This window comes from Eretmochelys imbricata, chromosome 19, assembly GCF_965152235.1.
Source record: "Eretmochelys imbricata isolate rEreImb1 chromosome 19, rEreImb1.hap1, whole genome shotgun sequence".
Lineage (NCBI taxonomy): Eukaryota > Metazoa > Chordata > Testudines > Cheloniidae > Eretmochelys > Eretmochelys imbricata.
Genome location: NC_135590.1, coordinates 2,127,950 through 2,143,399, shown reverse-complemented (window position 1 = coordinate 2,143,399; position 15,450 = coordinate 2,127,950). Strand labels below are relative to the sequence as shown.

The 15,450-nt window shown below is 45.9% G+C and overlaps 1 protein-coding gene across 1 annotated transcript in view; it reads right to left on the bottom strand.

Moving 5' to 3' along the window:
• Positions 1-15,450, bottom strand: part of GRIK3 (glutamate ionotropic receptor kainate type subunit 3) — a 237,285-nt gene that overhangs the window by 13,818 nt on the left and 208,017 nt on the right. Inside the window, exons 12-13 of the mRNA XM_077837713.1 lie at positions 10,125-10,243; positions 4,557-4,774 (exon numbers count right to left, since the gene is read on the bottom strand). Of these exons, the coding sequence (XP_077693839.1) occupies positions 4,557-4,774; positions 10,125-10,243 (337 nt within the window). The remainder of the gene's footprint in view (positions 1-4,556; positions 4,775-10,124; positions 10,244-15,450) is intronic.

Below are 15,450 nucleotides of genomic sequence, written 5' to 3'. Positions count from 1 at the left end.
CCTCCACCCCCCCCCCCCCACAAACTCACTCTCCTGCTGGTAATAGCCCATCCAAAGTGGCCACTCTCTTCACAATGTGTATGATAATCAAGGTGGGTCATTTCCAGCACAAATCCAGGTTCTCTCACTCCCTCACCCCCCTCCAAAAACCACACACACAAACTCACTCTCCTGCTGGTAATAGATTATCAAAAGTGACCACTCTCCCTACAATGTGCATGATAATCAAGGTGGGCCATTTCCAGCACAAAACCAGGTTTTCTCACCCCCCCACCCCCATACACACACAAACTCACTCTCCTGCTGGTAATAGCTTATCTAAAGTGATCATTAAGTTGGGCCATTTCCAGCACAAATCCAGGTTATCTCACCCTCCGCCCCCGCACACACAAACTCACTCTCCTGCTGGTAATAGCCCATCCAAAGTGACCACTCTCTTCACAATGATGGGCTACTACCAGCAGGAGAGTGAGTTTGTGTGTGTGTGCGGGGGGGGGGGGGGGCGGAGGGTGAGAAAACCTGGATTTGTGCTAGAAATGGCCCAACTTGATGATCACTTTAGATAAGCTAAAAGAAAAGGAGGACTTGTGGCACCTTAGAGACTAACCAATTTATTTGAGCATGAGGTTTCGTGAGCTACAGCTCACTTCATCGGATGCATACCGTGGAAACTGCAGTAGACATTATATACACACAGAGACCATGAAACATACCCCCTCCCACCCCACTGTCCTGCTGGTAACAGCTTGTCTAAAGTGATCATCAAGTTGGGCCATTTCCAGCACAAATCCAGGTTTTCTCACCCTCCGCCCCCACACACACAAACTCACTCTCCTGCTGGTAATAGCCCATCCAAAGTGACCACTCTCTTCACAATGTGTATGATAATCAAGGTGGGCCATTTCCTGCACAAATCCAGGTTCTCTCACCCCCTCACCCCCCTCCAAAAACCACACACACAAACTCAATCTCCTGCTGGTAATAGCTTATCCAAAGTGACCACTCTCCCTACAATGTGCATGATAATCAAGGTGGGCCATTTCCAGCATAAATCCAGGTTTTCTCACCCCCCCACCTCCATACACACACAAACTCGCTCTCCTGCTGGTAATAGCTCATCCAAAGTGACCACTCTCCCTACGATGTGCATGGTAATCAAGGTGGTCCATTTCCAGCACAGATCCAGGCTTTCTCACCCCCCCCCCCCAACCCCGGGAACACACACACACACATAAACTCACTCTCCTGCTGGCAATAGCTCATCCAAACTGACCACTATCCAAGTTTAACCAGAACATCGGGGGGGGGGGGGTAGGAAAAAGCAAGGGGAAATAGGCTACCTTGCATAATGACTTAGCCACTCCCAGTCTCTATTTAAGCCTAAATTAATATTATCCAATTTGCAAATGAATTCCAATTCAGCAGTTTCTCGCTGGAGTCTGGATTTGAAGTTTTTTTGTTGTAAGATAGTGACCTTCATGTCGGTGATTGCGTGACCAGAGAGACTGAAGTGTTCTCCGACTGGTTTATGAATGTTATAATTCTTGACATCTGATTTGTGTCCATTTATTCTTTTACGTAGAGACTGTCCAGTTTGACCAATGTACATGGCAGAGGGGCATTGCTGGCACATGATGGCATATATCACATTGGTGGATGTGCAGGTGAACGAGCCTCTGATAGTGTGGCTGATGTTATTAGGCCCTGTGATGGTGTCCCCTGAATAGATATGTGGGCACAGTTGGCAACGGGCTTTGTTGCAAGGATAGGTTCCTGGGCTAGTGGTTCTGTTGTGTGGTATGTGGTTGTTGGTGAGTATTTGCTTCAGGTTGCGGGGCTGTCTGTAGGCAAGGACTGGCCTGTCTCCCAAGATTTGTGAGAGTGTTGGGTCATCCTTCAGGATAGGTTGTAGATCCTTAATAATGCGTTGGAGGGGTTTTAGTTGGGGGCTGAAGGTGATGGCTAGTGGCGTTCTGTTATTTTCTTTGTTAGGCCTGTCCTGTAGTAGGTGACCTCTGGGAACTCTTCTGGCTCTATCAATCTGGATTTGTGCTGGAAATGGCCCACCTTGATTATCATGCACATTGTAGGGAGAGTGGTCACTTTTGATAATCTATTACCAGCAGGAGAGTGAGTTTGTGTGTGTGGTTTTTGGAGGGGGGTGAGGGAGTGAGGGAACCTGGATTTGTGCTGGAAATGACCCACCTTGATTATCATACACATTGTGAAGAGAGTGGCCACTTTGGATGGGCTATTACCAGCAGGAGAGTGAGTTTGTGGGGGCGGGGGGGGGGGGGGGGCGGCGGAGGGTGAGAAAACCTGGATTTGTGCTAGAAATGGCCCAACTTGATGATCACTTCAGATAAGGTATTACCAGCAGGACAGTGGGGTGGGAGGGGGTATTTTTTCATGGTCTCTGTGTGTATATAATGTCTACTGCAGTTTCCATGGTATGCATCCGATGAAGTGAGCTGTAGCTCATGAAAGCTCATGCTCAAATAAATTGGTTAGTCTCTAAGGTGCCACAAGTACTCCTTTTCTTTTTGTTTCTTTAATACGCTTCATATTAGAGCAGGAAATTACTTACTCTTGCTGTCTGTCTGGATTTGAGAGCTAGCGTGATAGAGAGGGCGGAAACCCCAAAGGTCGACTGTTAGGCAGACTAAAGCCTCTTCCATGCCACTTGGAGAACGCTTTTCCAGCAAATTCAACATGTGCTGAACCTTCTGTCTGTGTCCTAACAACTGTTCTTTTGACTGAAAACTGGTTGATGTTTGTTGTCCAGGGCTTGTGTTCATTCTGTGCCTTTAGCATTAGTATTGGGAACACGATCGGGACCCTGCTGTCAGTCACACACCAGCTAACTTGTAGACTGGGGTTTAAATTTGCATCGTGAGACACCTTCATGGGGCCTGGTTTTCATAAAGTGTTGAACACCAACACACTGAGAATCAGGATCCTTTAAGATGGCGCTTGTCTGTTACCCCAAATCACTAGTCAGACCTGAAAGTGCAGTTCTGGGACAACGAATGGGTTGTATTTCCTTGCTCCCACAAATATGTGGGGAGGGGTGGGCAGAAAATTGCATTACGTTGTTTTCTGAAGACACTGGTGGAATGATCCCAGAAATATTCTTGCTCCTTGTGATTCCTAAATTCCAGCTCTGCAACCCTGTTGACCTAGTATGGATGAAATATTTGGCCCACTGTGTTCAGAGATGGGGGAAGAACAGTGTTATAACAAAAACCCTGTAGCAAGGGAATAACCTGAGACTACACAAGCTTTGTATGTAATAGGCCCAAGGCAGAGATAAGGGTCTTTTACTTACTAGCAGGCCATGAAGTAAGTTTATCTGATTACTTTTATCTCTTTGCATCTGAAAACATGATTTTCTTGAATTTATTTATGCTGTTTGTTCTTATGATTTATCAAAGATGTAACACCATCAGCAGGTGCCCATCCTGTGCTGTACAAGACCTGATAACAATTAAAAATGGACAATTTCATACTAGTATACACTGTAACAAGGAACAGACTACTTATTCCTACCTAGATAGATAAGTAGCTACTCAGTCCCTACCTAATACTCTTATGAGTAAATAAAAAAACCTTCTCTGTGCAAACCACCCCCTCCCTTAGCACCTGTGAGAAAAACAGGCCACAGAAGGTTAGCAGATCCGAGCCGTCTGCTGAACCACTTATCCGTTCTTCAATATTATTCAGTGTGTTTTGTTTCATTCTGTTTGAGCTGTGTGGGTTAGTTGTGGTTGGTGATATATCACATGGTGTTGTTCCCTGCCGGAGTGAATGGAACTCTCAGGATTCTGGTCTGAAAGGTCCCAGAAAGTTTGAGATTTGCTATTTGAGAACATTCATGCTAATAAGACATGATTATGTTAAAAGGTCAGTGAATGCACATGAGGCAAGAGACGTTGCTTAAAAATGCAAAAAAAATTAAATAAATAAAAAAATGGTGGAAAGGTGTTTGCAGCATTTGTTCAGCTCTAGTTTGCATTTTTAATCTCTCTCCTCTTGATTCTGAATTCATCTAGAAGCCTATCAGTTTGTCTTCAAGGGCTTCAGGGCATCCTCATTGGGGATGAAGGGACTAGGGGAGTTGTGAAGGTCTGGAAGATGCCTGGGGAAAATAAGACTTTCTGGAGGAGTTTAGTACAAGCTGCACAGAAGCTCTGCCTTGATTTGGGAATACACCTTCCATCTGGAGCGTCTGAGCTGTCATTACCCAGTGTCCTTTGTATCTCGGAAACTGTAAAATCAATGCCATTTAAAATTTCTAACACCAATTAGCATCTGGCAGAAGCGAGCTATGGATGTTCCATAGCCTGGATGACTTATAATGGGTGTGGGCAAAGTCCTAGCAAAGATGCAAGAGACAACAATCTTGCATTAAGAGGAGGGGGAAAGGACTATGTGACATAACTAGTTTTTCTCTGCTCTTACTCCCTCTGGTCTAAGAACATTGCTTTGGTCCTATTTCTTGTGTGTTTGCATTTGCATTTCTGCCTCGAGGGTGGAATGCATATGTTTGATCTCACCTTGAAGAAGGTCATGGTAGCTCCATCCTTCACAGCTCCATACTCTATTTTCGTTTGCTTTGCCAGATCATCTGCCGAGTCGATGGGGGATTCCATTCTCTCCACAGTCAGGAAGGCAGCAAGGTTGGCTGTGTAGGACGAGATGATGATGAGCGTGAAGAACCACCAGATGCCGCCAATGATCCGTGTAGACAGAGCTTTGGGCATCAGCTCAGACCCTAGGAGAGTAGGAAAAGCAGTTGAAAGGAGTCAGAAAAGAAAGAGAGAAAAGAAATAAAAAGAAAACAGTACATATTTCAAGCACTAGGTCACATTGCTGAACTGTAACAACTGCACAAATTAAGCCAATTGTTTTTAATGCAAATTACCCAGACGTCTTGCATGCAAAGAAATTTGTATTTTTTTTCTGTAGCATTTGCAGAATTTTCTCTCTTTGTTGCTGACCTTGGGTACAGTGCACAGTTTACAGGAAACCTTCAAAACTGAAGTAATTAACTAGGCTGCTTTTATGAGATTTAAATAGCAAGTCATTTATGAACTTTTATGAGTGTTTTGCTCTGCCATTTAAAAAGCGCTTTACTTTTATATGAATTACTTCTCAAAGGCCTCATTCTGGGGGGAGTATTCAAATACACAAGGCTTAAAAAAATCAAACAATGCAAGAGAGAAATTATCAGGATCCATTACTTTGAATAGCTGCTGGAGGTAGAAAAGTAGGAGATCTTGTACAGCATGGAAGGTGTAACTCGCCTGGAATGACTGACTGAACAGAGATGAAGGACTAAATGGGCTGTGCTGTTTTTGCAATCTCGTGAGACACTGATTAAAAATGGGGAAAGGGGTTGGGTTTGAAACAGCTGCAGTCAGAAGACATTTCTGATCTGGAATTGGCATGGAAAGTTGGATTCTGCAAGGTAATTTAAGGAGCGTGGCGTTAAAGTGTGGCACATAATACAGCATTTCCCCCGCATTAGGTGCCTGAGGAGGCAAAGTTGTCTCATCAAGAACTTATTCCTGCTCCATTCTGTCTCGTCCTTTGGTGTAGCTGAAGGCGTGGCTCTGAAAACCATTTCTGAATCAGATGCAGAATGGAGTTAAAAGCAACACAGGGGACCTCTAATTTAACTGCGTCCAGTAAGGGAATGATTCATCCTGCTACAATGTCTCCCTGGATACTGACCTTGTCCAGCTCTGGGAAGAATCTTTATTAAGTGTTGCTACAGTGCTGGCAGGGGGACACAGAACAATATTTCTTGTGGGTGTTGCTGAACTAATGCTTTGGGTTCTTTTAGTTTCCCTGCCGTGACCATAAGTGGATCTGGGTGGAATAATTCATAATTTAATCATGCGTGCGATACATTTCATTTCTCCGTTCCTGAATTGTCTGCAACCAGATCACAACTGGCTTGGGTTTTATTCCTGACTTAAAAATAACTCACCAAACAAATCCTTGCACTGGGACTCCCTTGTGCACAGTTCACTGCATGTATGCCACGTTTGAAATTCAAACTATTTTGATTGGACAGCCAAGTCACATGGTATGTCCTCGTTTGGGCAAGTGCAACGTGTAGGAACAAGCTTCTGGTGTAAATGGTCATGGCTATGAATCCAATTGGAGCCTTTTCATTGACTCTGGTGGGCTTTGGACCAGGCCCTATGTGAAATTAGTTGGTGAGACAAGTTTCAGCTTATCTTGAAGTTTTCTTTCTACAGAAGAGCTGGCAGGGTTTATAGCCCTAGTAAGTCCACAGCCATCCATGGCACCTCTCACAATCTGAATCTGGACACTCCTTTCCAATTCGAGCTCAATCCTCTCGCAAACGGACTGTTTGCTCCAATCTGGGCAAACATTAAAACCAGATGGTGCTTGACAAGCGACTGAAGAGCCCAAATGGAACCGCAGTAGCTGTAAAGGAGCTGGGACCAGCCAAGTGAGCCGTACCAGGAAAAACACCTTGCGTGGTAACGTGTGGGATGGGAGTGAGTTTCCCTGGCTCTTCTAGGGCACCGAGGGCCTGTGGAGCTGTGCTTGCTTGCACTAGACCTGAGCTGCACCCACTGTGTGCAGCCAGGGAGAAGTGTAGGATTCAGCAATGCAGATACAGCCCAGCATTGCTCCCAGGGTAACAGCCTTTTGTCAATGGAGGTTCAGGGTCTGGAGAAAAGCACGAGACACTTCCTGTACAAACTGACTTCTCTTTTCATCTTAAAAACCTGGTTGGAATAACTTTTTTTTCTGAATCCACAAACACGTGTCTTTCTTCTCTCCTACTTCTCTCATTTACTGCCTTACCCCACCATATGTCTCTTTCTGACAAACGCTCAGATACTGTTCTTCCACTGGTCCAGTGTCGCTCTTATTCCTGGATATGCAACCAGACAAATGACACCCAAGTGAGGCAGGGTACCGCTGACTGCTGAGCTCCAAAACCCATGGACGACTGCATCGTGACGGACCTGGGTATTTCTGAACTCATTTAAGTCATCCCTCTCAAACAGCCCCCATTTCAGTCCCAAAGTTCCATGGCAGCCTCTCACTTCGACTGCAGAAAATTACTGACAGCAAAGAATAAAGCATCCTGGGACTGAGGCTATAAACAGAGTTGGTCACACTAAGCAAAGGGTTCCTGCAGCTGTTTGTTTCCTGCATGGGTAGTTCTTTTATGTCCCGCATTCTGGGTCTCTGCCACGTACTGTGCCCCACTGCTGGGCCTTGACAGATCATCAGGTCTGGTTTACTTACTTTTAAAGTTTGTTTTTGGAAATTTGGAAGACTCTAATCAAGAGAAGTCTCATGTTGAGCCTCTGTTCAGCTTGAAACAATTCTGCTCTAATCCATCCAGCCTATTTCTAAGGTTCCTGTCACCATGGTATCAAAGAACTCCTCAGACATTAACTCCTGCAGACACCATCGAAGGGCGTTTTGGGAAAGTGCCCTAGTACGTTTTGTACGGCTTCCTCAAGACTGGAACACAGATGGGATGTGGAGAAGACATGTGGGAGAGGAAAGACACTAGACTGTACTTTCATTATACAGCTCTCCTTAGGTGATGAACATTTACACTGCTAGCTAAGAAAACAGGTTTTTGAAGGTACTTTCAATTGCACTTTATTTAATTGGCAGCTATGGAGTCCATCAAAATGAGTGTTCCAGCAGAAAGCCCTATTATCATCTAGGAGTATTTTATGAATTACCTGTGCCAAGGATCAGTGGATGTGTTTGTAGTTTTTGAACTTCTCAATTCACTGAGCTGAAACCCATCTGATATTTTGGATGCTATGCCTAGTGACTGACCAAAGCCTTTCTCAAGGGGTTCTGTTGTTTTAGGGTCTGTCCACTGTCTGTTCTCCCTTCCATGCCGTGCTAGGATGGAGTCACCACGTGGGAAGAAATGTTAAACCCTCAGCCGCATGCATTGTGTGAGAACTGGTTCTACTAACGACCAGTGAATGGTGTGAGGCAGGTTAGATCTTCCTGAAAGTAAATGAATCACTTAAATTATTAAAGCTGTGTCACCAGAGAAAGAGAGATGGGGGGCTACTGCTCCACCTGGTGAATTTAAGCAGCTGAGATGGATTGTAACATAATGTATTCTCACACACAAATGCACTTCCAGCTGATCTTTTAGGGGTATATTTTCAGACTCCCTATTTCTGACATAGTTTGTGCCTATAAAAACTGCACCCATATTGTTGGTTTTTTTGCATGTGTGGGTAAGTCACATATTTGCTCCAACAGCCAGGTGCAGAGCTGTCTAAATGGGGGATTCCGCATCCTTGATAAACAACAGGCACAAAGATAAGCAGTTGTGAAACTTCACTCATACAAAGAGGTGAAGCTGGGGCCAGGCTGAATCTTGGACCCCTAAGATGTAGTAACTCACTTTATTTATTTAGTCTTTATATCAATTTAGACCTACTGGTAACTCTACCCCATGTTCTGGGCATAGGGTGACCAGGTGTCTGGTTTTCGACTGGAACACCCAGTCGAAAAGGGACCCTGGTGGGTGGGGTCAAAAGGGAAGGGGTGGGGCCTCGGGGAAGGGGCAGGGCTAGGGTGTTCAGTTTTCTGCCATTAGAAAGTTGGCAGCCCTATCTGGGCACTCTTGGCATCTATGTAAAACTCCAATGTCAAGCTCCGTGTGACGCTGGAGTTGCCAAACATAAAGCAGCTGCAGCCGCACCTCCTTTATTCTGCCCTACTGAGCACCATCCAGTCACCCCTCACAGGACTAGTACATTTGAACACGGCCCCCCTACCTCCCACCAGACCAAAACCTCCCTCAGTCCTACGCCGAGGCCGGCTCAGACAGATGGGCTTTGTGACATGCCCGGGAGGTCAGCAGGTCCAGGCGATTTCAGAACTTGGAGGGTAGGAAGAACATGGCAATGGAAAGGAGGCTTTTTTATAATGAGAAGGATGTAGCTAGAGGTCTCTGCTGATGGCAGATGGGGCAGCATGGCTTTAACTGATAGTCCTCGTGGAAGCGCTTATTCCATTCTGCGCTAGGTCAGCCTCTCTTACTGCGGGGCAGGTGCTTCCCCAAATAAATTACAGTGACTTCTACTGTAGAAACAATCTCTGTGTTCAACAATTCAGAGCAGGAGGTGAGCACTCTCCTGCCTCCACCCTCATGAGGAGATAAGGTGAAAAAGAACACGCCGGTCTCTGTTGGGTGAGCAAAGAAGAGTCCTCCAGCCCCACCCTCCTGTGACAGATGAGGAACTGTTCAGGTTTTCTGGAGAGTCTCAGTACCAACGCCTCCGGCTGAGGCAGCTGGATTCCTATCTCAGGCTGGGTTAGTTCTTTGCCATACTGGTTTTAACGTCCTTTCTCCCCTATTTCCCGCCAGCTACACAAAGCAGTGAAAGCACAGTCTACAAACGAAAGGAAAATCATGGCAAGTGAATTATGCCCTACATAGACCCCAGGACCCTCCTGAGCTCCAAGTCATGGCTGGTTTCCATGGATCAGATTAATTCCACTTAGGCATTTATCTAATTAACCCCTGTCTGGCCTTGTTTGCACTAGGCTCGCTGGCCCATGTGCAGCTGGATAACGCAAAGCCCTGGATTGTATACAACACACACACATCCAACCAACTCTCCGGAGAATTGCTTCTATCTGAGCTCGCCACTTGTGCATGGTACATCTCAATCAGAAAGAGTAACAGGAGAGACAAATAGTTCATCCCACGGTGGATACCATGAGCAGTAAAACTGTCAGCGGAGAGCGATCTCCCAGTTCCTGCAGCTAACTGCCTACCCAGCGTGGAGACAAAAAGCCGGTGTTGACAAGCACTTCTGTAATCGTTAAGAGACAAACTTCACAATTTCAAACCCAATGTCTGTGCCTGTCAGCGTGCAGTAACATAGCTCCTCTCTGCAACCCGGGCGTAGGGCTGCCACATTTATTCTTTTTGCTACAGTTGGTTGTTTTTGACAAGCACAACTGTGCTTTACCTTGCTCCTGTCAAACATCAGGCACCAAACAAAAGCTCTCACCGTCACAGAAAATAGCAGAGTGTGTGTGTGGGTGTGGTGGGGGGTCAGGGGGGCCAGCCGTACCTTGCTGCATTAGCGCTCCCATTCCAAACCAGAAGCTGTTGAGCAGGGTGAAGTTATTCTCCACGATGTCTGATCCCGGGTTGCAGGGGTGAGCGTCGTACCACTCATACGGGCTGAACCTGTGGAAAGCAAGAGAGTGGTGTTTGGGAGGTTGCATGAGAAGGGCCCAATGGACCGGGAAAGGCAGAGCTGTTCCAGATGGAGCTGTTCCAGAGCGCCCGCTGACCCCTGACATTTCTCCATCTCTTAAAGCCAGGGAGAAGCTTGGCCAAGAATTTCCAATGTGATTAGGGGTTTGGGGAACCTCAAGTTTTGGGAGCCCAACTTGAGACCCCTGATAAAGAGGCCTGCATTTCAGACGGTGGGTGCTCAGCATCAGGCCCCTTCACGGCGTCTCAGGTTGGGCCCCCAAAGTCACCGGCCCCTTTTGAAAAGCATGGCAGAGGACTTTCCAGTCATACACAGTCAGCAGAAGCATGAGGCTGATGGAATGGAATGAGGCACAAACACAGGAGCTCCTCTCGCGCCTAGTATGAACAAAGGGCTCTTCTGTGCCCACCGGGCAGATTCTGCAACAATTTCTCAGCATCATCTCATGCAAAGTGTAGTATTTCAGAGGACGCTGGGGAGCTACTTCCCCCCGGAGCACAGGAGGATCTGTTTGTGTTTTAATTGCTATTGGAAGAGGAGTATTTTGCAGAAACACAAGTCTCTTGCAGTGGGCACAACAGCACATTCGGTGGAACCCTGTACAGCCTCCCAGCAGAAGTAGGGAGCTCCTGCATCTCCCCCACTGGAGTTATCCCTTTCCCCCCTAGAATAACTTTGCTGTCAAGGCTTGCCTACGCTACTGAAATATGCCAGGCTAACCGCTACTGTTCCCCCTCAAGCACCTCTGGCACCCAAGCACAGACGTTCTCACGCTGCTTTGCAAGTCTGCTAACTGCCATTTGGAGAAGAGTACGCTTCACCAGGGTTAAATACTGACTAATTCAGAACTCTTTTCTTGCCAGAGGGTGGTAGATGCAACTGTTGAACTAGCTGCTGACTCAGTGACCCTCAGTGCATCAGTGGCCTTGCAAAACCTCCCAGAATGCTCTGTGTCAGACAGATGTGCTAGGAACTGTGGGACAGGTACTTCAGGTAAGAGTATAAGGAAGGAATATGCAAGATGCTCCTTTCAGCACCTAGCAACCTGGGCAAGCATAACCCCTCTTCCCTGTCATGGGGGTAGCTCTGCCAAGACTTACTTGCAGCTGAGATGAGCTTAGCACAGCAAATACCTGCTGAGCCGGGGAGGCTCTAGTGGGCTACTTAACAGAAGCATTGCCTCCAGACCCAACAAGTACCGCGGCTTGCAGCGTGGCTTCAGCAATGTGCAGACCCAGCGCAGCTGGTGAATGGAGGAGTCTGTTAATTGCACAGGTCTGTTCTCATGCCCAGCCCAGCAGTTTACAGACAAAATCAACAGCCTGTTGTAGTCGCCTCTCGGCACAGCTGAAAGCCCTGCCTGAGACGGATGGGTAAATACAGCTTTTAACGGCGCTCACTCAACCAGGATCCTGAGGGGGCTCTCGTCAGGAGAGATGCTAATATTTTTAGAGCTGTTTATTCACATTTGCTAAGAGTCCCAAATTTTGCAGTGATTAAATTAAAGACATAATTGGCATAATTGCTTTTGAACCAGACATATTAATTATTATCAGCTCAGCTTCCTTTAGAAATCCCTGTAGTCCTGCCTCAAATCCTGCAGCCCCCCGTTTGTGTTAGGAGAGGTGTTTTAAAATAACTTGTAGGTCTCCACCAGATGTGGTGCTCTTTGGGGAGATGTCCCGTTTAGTTTCATGGGGTTTCCTCAATCGGAGAGGGACAGATGTCTTTGTGGGGGTTGGGGAGAGGAGAATTCAGACTTTAGGCACTGAAAGGAACCTTATAACAGTGCTTTTGCAGAAAGTGGCACACCTTCATCTTTGCACATGTAGAACATTAAATATTAAAATTGGAAAATTAAAAACTAGACTGAACAAAGCACTAGAAAATACCCGGTAGGGAGCAATCCTGAATTTGCCGGGCTATAGACTAAATGGGGCATCACAGGACTTTGTACTTCACAAAATCTTGCAAATTAATTTTGAGTATATTTGTGCTGTGCGAGGAAACTGATAGATAAATCTGTCCATTCCTCCATGTTGGGGAATTATTTTTTCCCCCTGTTAATGACATTTATAGTTTTCATCAGAACATTTCTTCAGCATTTTTGGGTATTAAGTGAAATCTGGCAACTGAAAATGAATGATTTCCCCCGCCAACAAAAACCCTCCAAAGATCGATGAAAACGGAATGATTATGATTACTGGAACATTTGTCTGGTCAGAAATGCTGTGATGAAGAGCGTTGTCCATCTCTGTTCTCCATGTGCTTGTCAGTGCAGTATGTGAGTTCCTCTCCCGGATCACATCCCTCCCCGCATTTTCACTCAGGTGCATGACTGGCAGCAGCACTGGAGGCTTCCCCGGCTCTGCCCTACTAAGGTGTCTCAATCCCAACCTGCCAGAACCACCCTAGAGGGGACACATACGTCTCCATGACCCATTGAATCGTAGACATCTCTGCTAAGACTGCCCATAAAGGGACAAGTGGAAGACTCTAGTGACATGGACCCCAAATTACTTCACACACTGTTACTGAACTCTCAGTCACTGCCAGGTCACACTTGAGAGGACCGGAGGATCTTGACTCTGGAAGTCTGTGTTCAATTCCTGGCTCCGCCACAGACTGACTGTGTAACCTTGGGCAAGTTACTTCCTCTCTCTGTGCCTCAGTTTCTTATCTGTCAGATGGGGATAATATTCCATCCTTCCTCTCACTGTTTGCCTGGTCTTTTTAGACTGTGAGCTCGTTGGGGCAGGGGCTATCTCTTACCAGTGTTTGCACGGCAACCAGCACCCTGCTTTGGTTTGAGCACTACAGTATTACTAGTCTGTCTAGGTATTGATTGGTCTATCCCTTTCCCATCCTTCTGCTTTAAAAAAAAATTAGAAAGGAAGACAAAATTGTACTGAAATTAAAGTCGGCTTTAAATACTGCCCATTTCTTTAATGGCCTGGGCTGAAGTGTGCCAGGGCTTTACACTGAGAGTACATAAAATATAGTGAGCAAGCCAGACCCATTGACTGAAGCCAGAGTTGAAGAATTAGATAAAAACTTTCTCCGGCTGCCAACTGAAAGAATATAAAATGGAAGGGGAATTGGGAAGATCAAATGAGCCCAACAAAATAACACGCTGAAGGACTCTGAGTGAGAATCTGGTAGTGCTGCTCAAATTACAGAGAAATATTCAGAAGACTGCAAAGCAGGGGAGTGACTTCAGTGCCTGAAAAGGCTCATGGGACCATTAAAGCAAGAGAGGCATAATGAAGGCATGGAGGGGTTCATTCCTTCCCTCTTGTTGGAGCCATAATAAATGGGGGCCACTAAGGATTCATAGGGGCAGGCTTTCCTCCCCCCTATGTGAGGACCAGGTTTCAAGTGAAATGGTTCATGAGAAAATACAATTATTTTTTGACAGGTTTCAGAGTAGCAGCCATGTTAGTCTGTATTCGCAAAAAGAAAAGGAGTACTTGTGGCACCTTAGAGACTAACCAATTTATTTGAGCATAAGCTTTCGTGAGCTACAGCTCACTTCCTTTTTTGGGTTTTTCTTTGCAGGAAGAGCGGGGAAGCATTTCAAAGAAGGCTCAAGTAGAAAGCAAGGATCTATCACAAAATACTTTGAGGCTAAATTGCATCTTTAGAGAAATCTCTCATGGGTGGCATGGCCCTTGTTAGGATTAAAATATTTAAAAACCTCCATGCATGATCCCCTGATCAGTAGTAATTTGGGGATCACATCACTGAGAGCAACAGGTGATGATTAGAAGGGAACAGCCGGCTGCACTGCTGGCTTGGATCATTGTATAAGTGTCACCAGACAAATTACCACCATGAAGCTGTTCTGTATCTCTAGCGTTTATGGCTCTTTGGGGATCAGGGTGGTTAGAGGCAGTGGCCCCATCAAGAAGCAGGAAAGACTGATTAAAAGTGATGATGGATCAAATACATCCTTTGCCTGCCTCTAAATAGTCCCCGAGTCGGTTTTAAGTGTCACTGACCTATGATGATAGCTTCGACAGAGGCCCCTGGTGCCTAGTCTGGGAGGCGCATGTCTTTGAATTACAGCTTGACTATTTGACTTTGTTTTTCTTCTGAGAATAGAACTTCCAGAGGCTTTGCGAGGGTCAAGAGCAGGCATTGTTTCCATTATGTCTGGAGACCATAAATAAACCCACCATTTTCCCCGTGATATCTCTCGCTCTCCATCTGCGTTCATTAAAGGATCATTCCTGTACAACTTTAATCACACTGGATGCTAGAAATTCCTTAAAAGGGCACTAGGGCAGAAGAAAATGGCAGAAACAGAACCTATTAGTTAGAAAGAGGAGGAAAAAAGGAAACTGTATGTGCAAAGGTGGCTATAAATTATTGTACCCTGTGAGTAACCGGATAGGAAAAATGCTATATTACATTGCAGGCATCATGATGTGACTCAGGCATTGGCTTTGCTACAAATCTGTACATTTTATCAGTGCAAACTAAACCGAAGGAAGCTGTATGGAAAGCTAGGGAACAGCAAATGATAAATGACATGGAAGAAATTAATGTTAACCCATTTCAACACCTGGATTTGGGCCATGCAAAGTGGGACCAAACCTGCCACTTCACAATGGAGCCAGGCTTCAAACTTTTCTGGGGCTGAGACCCTCAGTCTGAGGAGATATGGACACTCTCACAGTGGACAGCCATTTCATTGGAGACTTCAAGAGTTGGCAGGCCGAGCTAAATGGAAGGAGTTCCCTCATCATTTTGACCCTGGATTTGCAGTGCACCGTGAAGTGCATCTGAGCATCCAGAGTGTCCCCTTTGGAATCATCAGGTAGAGTTTAAGAAGGAGCAAACTGCAGCTTGAATTGTGAATGTGTGTCGCTCCTGTAATCTCAGCAACCAGATCAGTGATATCAGTCAACGCCGAACAGAGACGTTACTGGAAATGAAGCAGCACTGATGGCCCTGTGCTAATTAATTCTGGTAATTAGGATCCTGATCCTTGCCATTCAGTGATACACTTTGTTATAACAATAACTCAGTAGGAGAAGATGGGGCGATAGGAATAATATTAACAGCGGCTGGTGCTCTTTCATGTGTGGGTTCAGTTCTCATGGCAGCCCATTCCAGCCAGGAACCAGCCCCTGGATTGCTCCTGGGGGCTGTTTTAGCTCTTTCCAAAAGC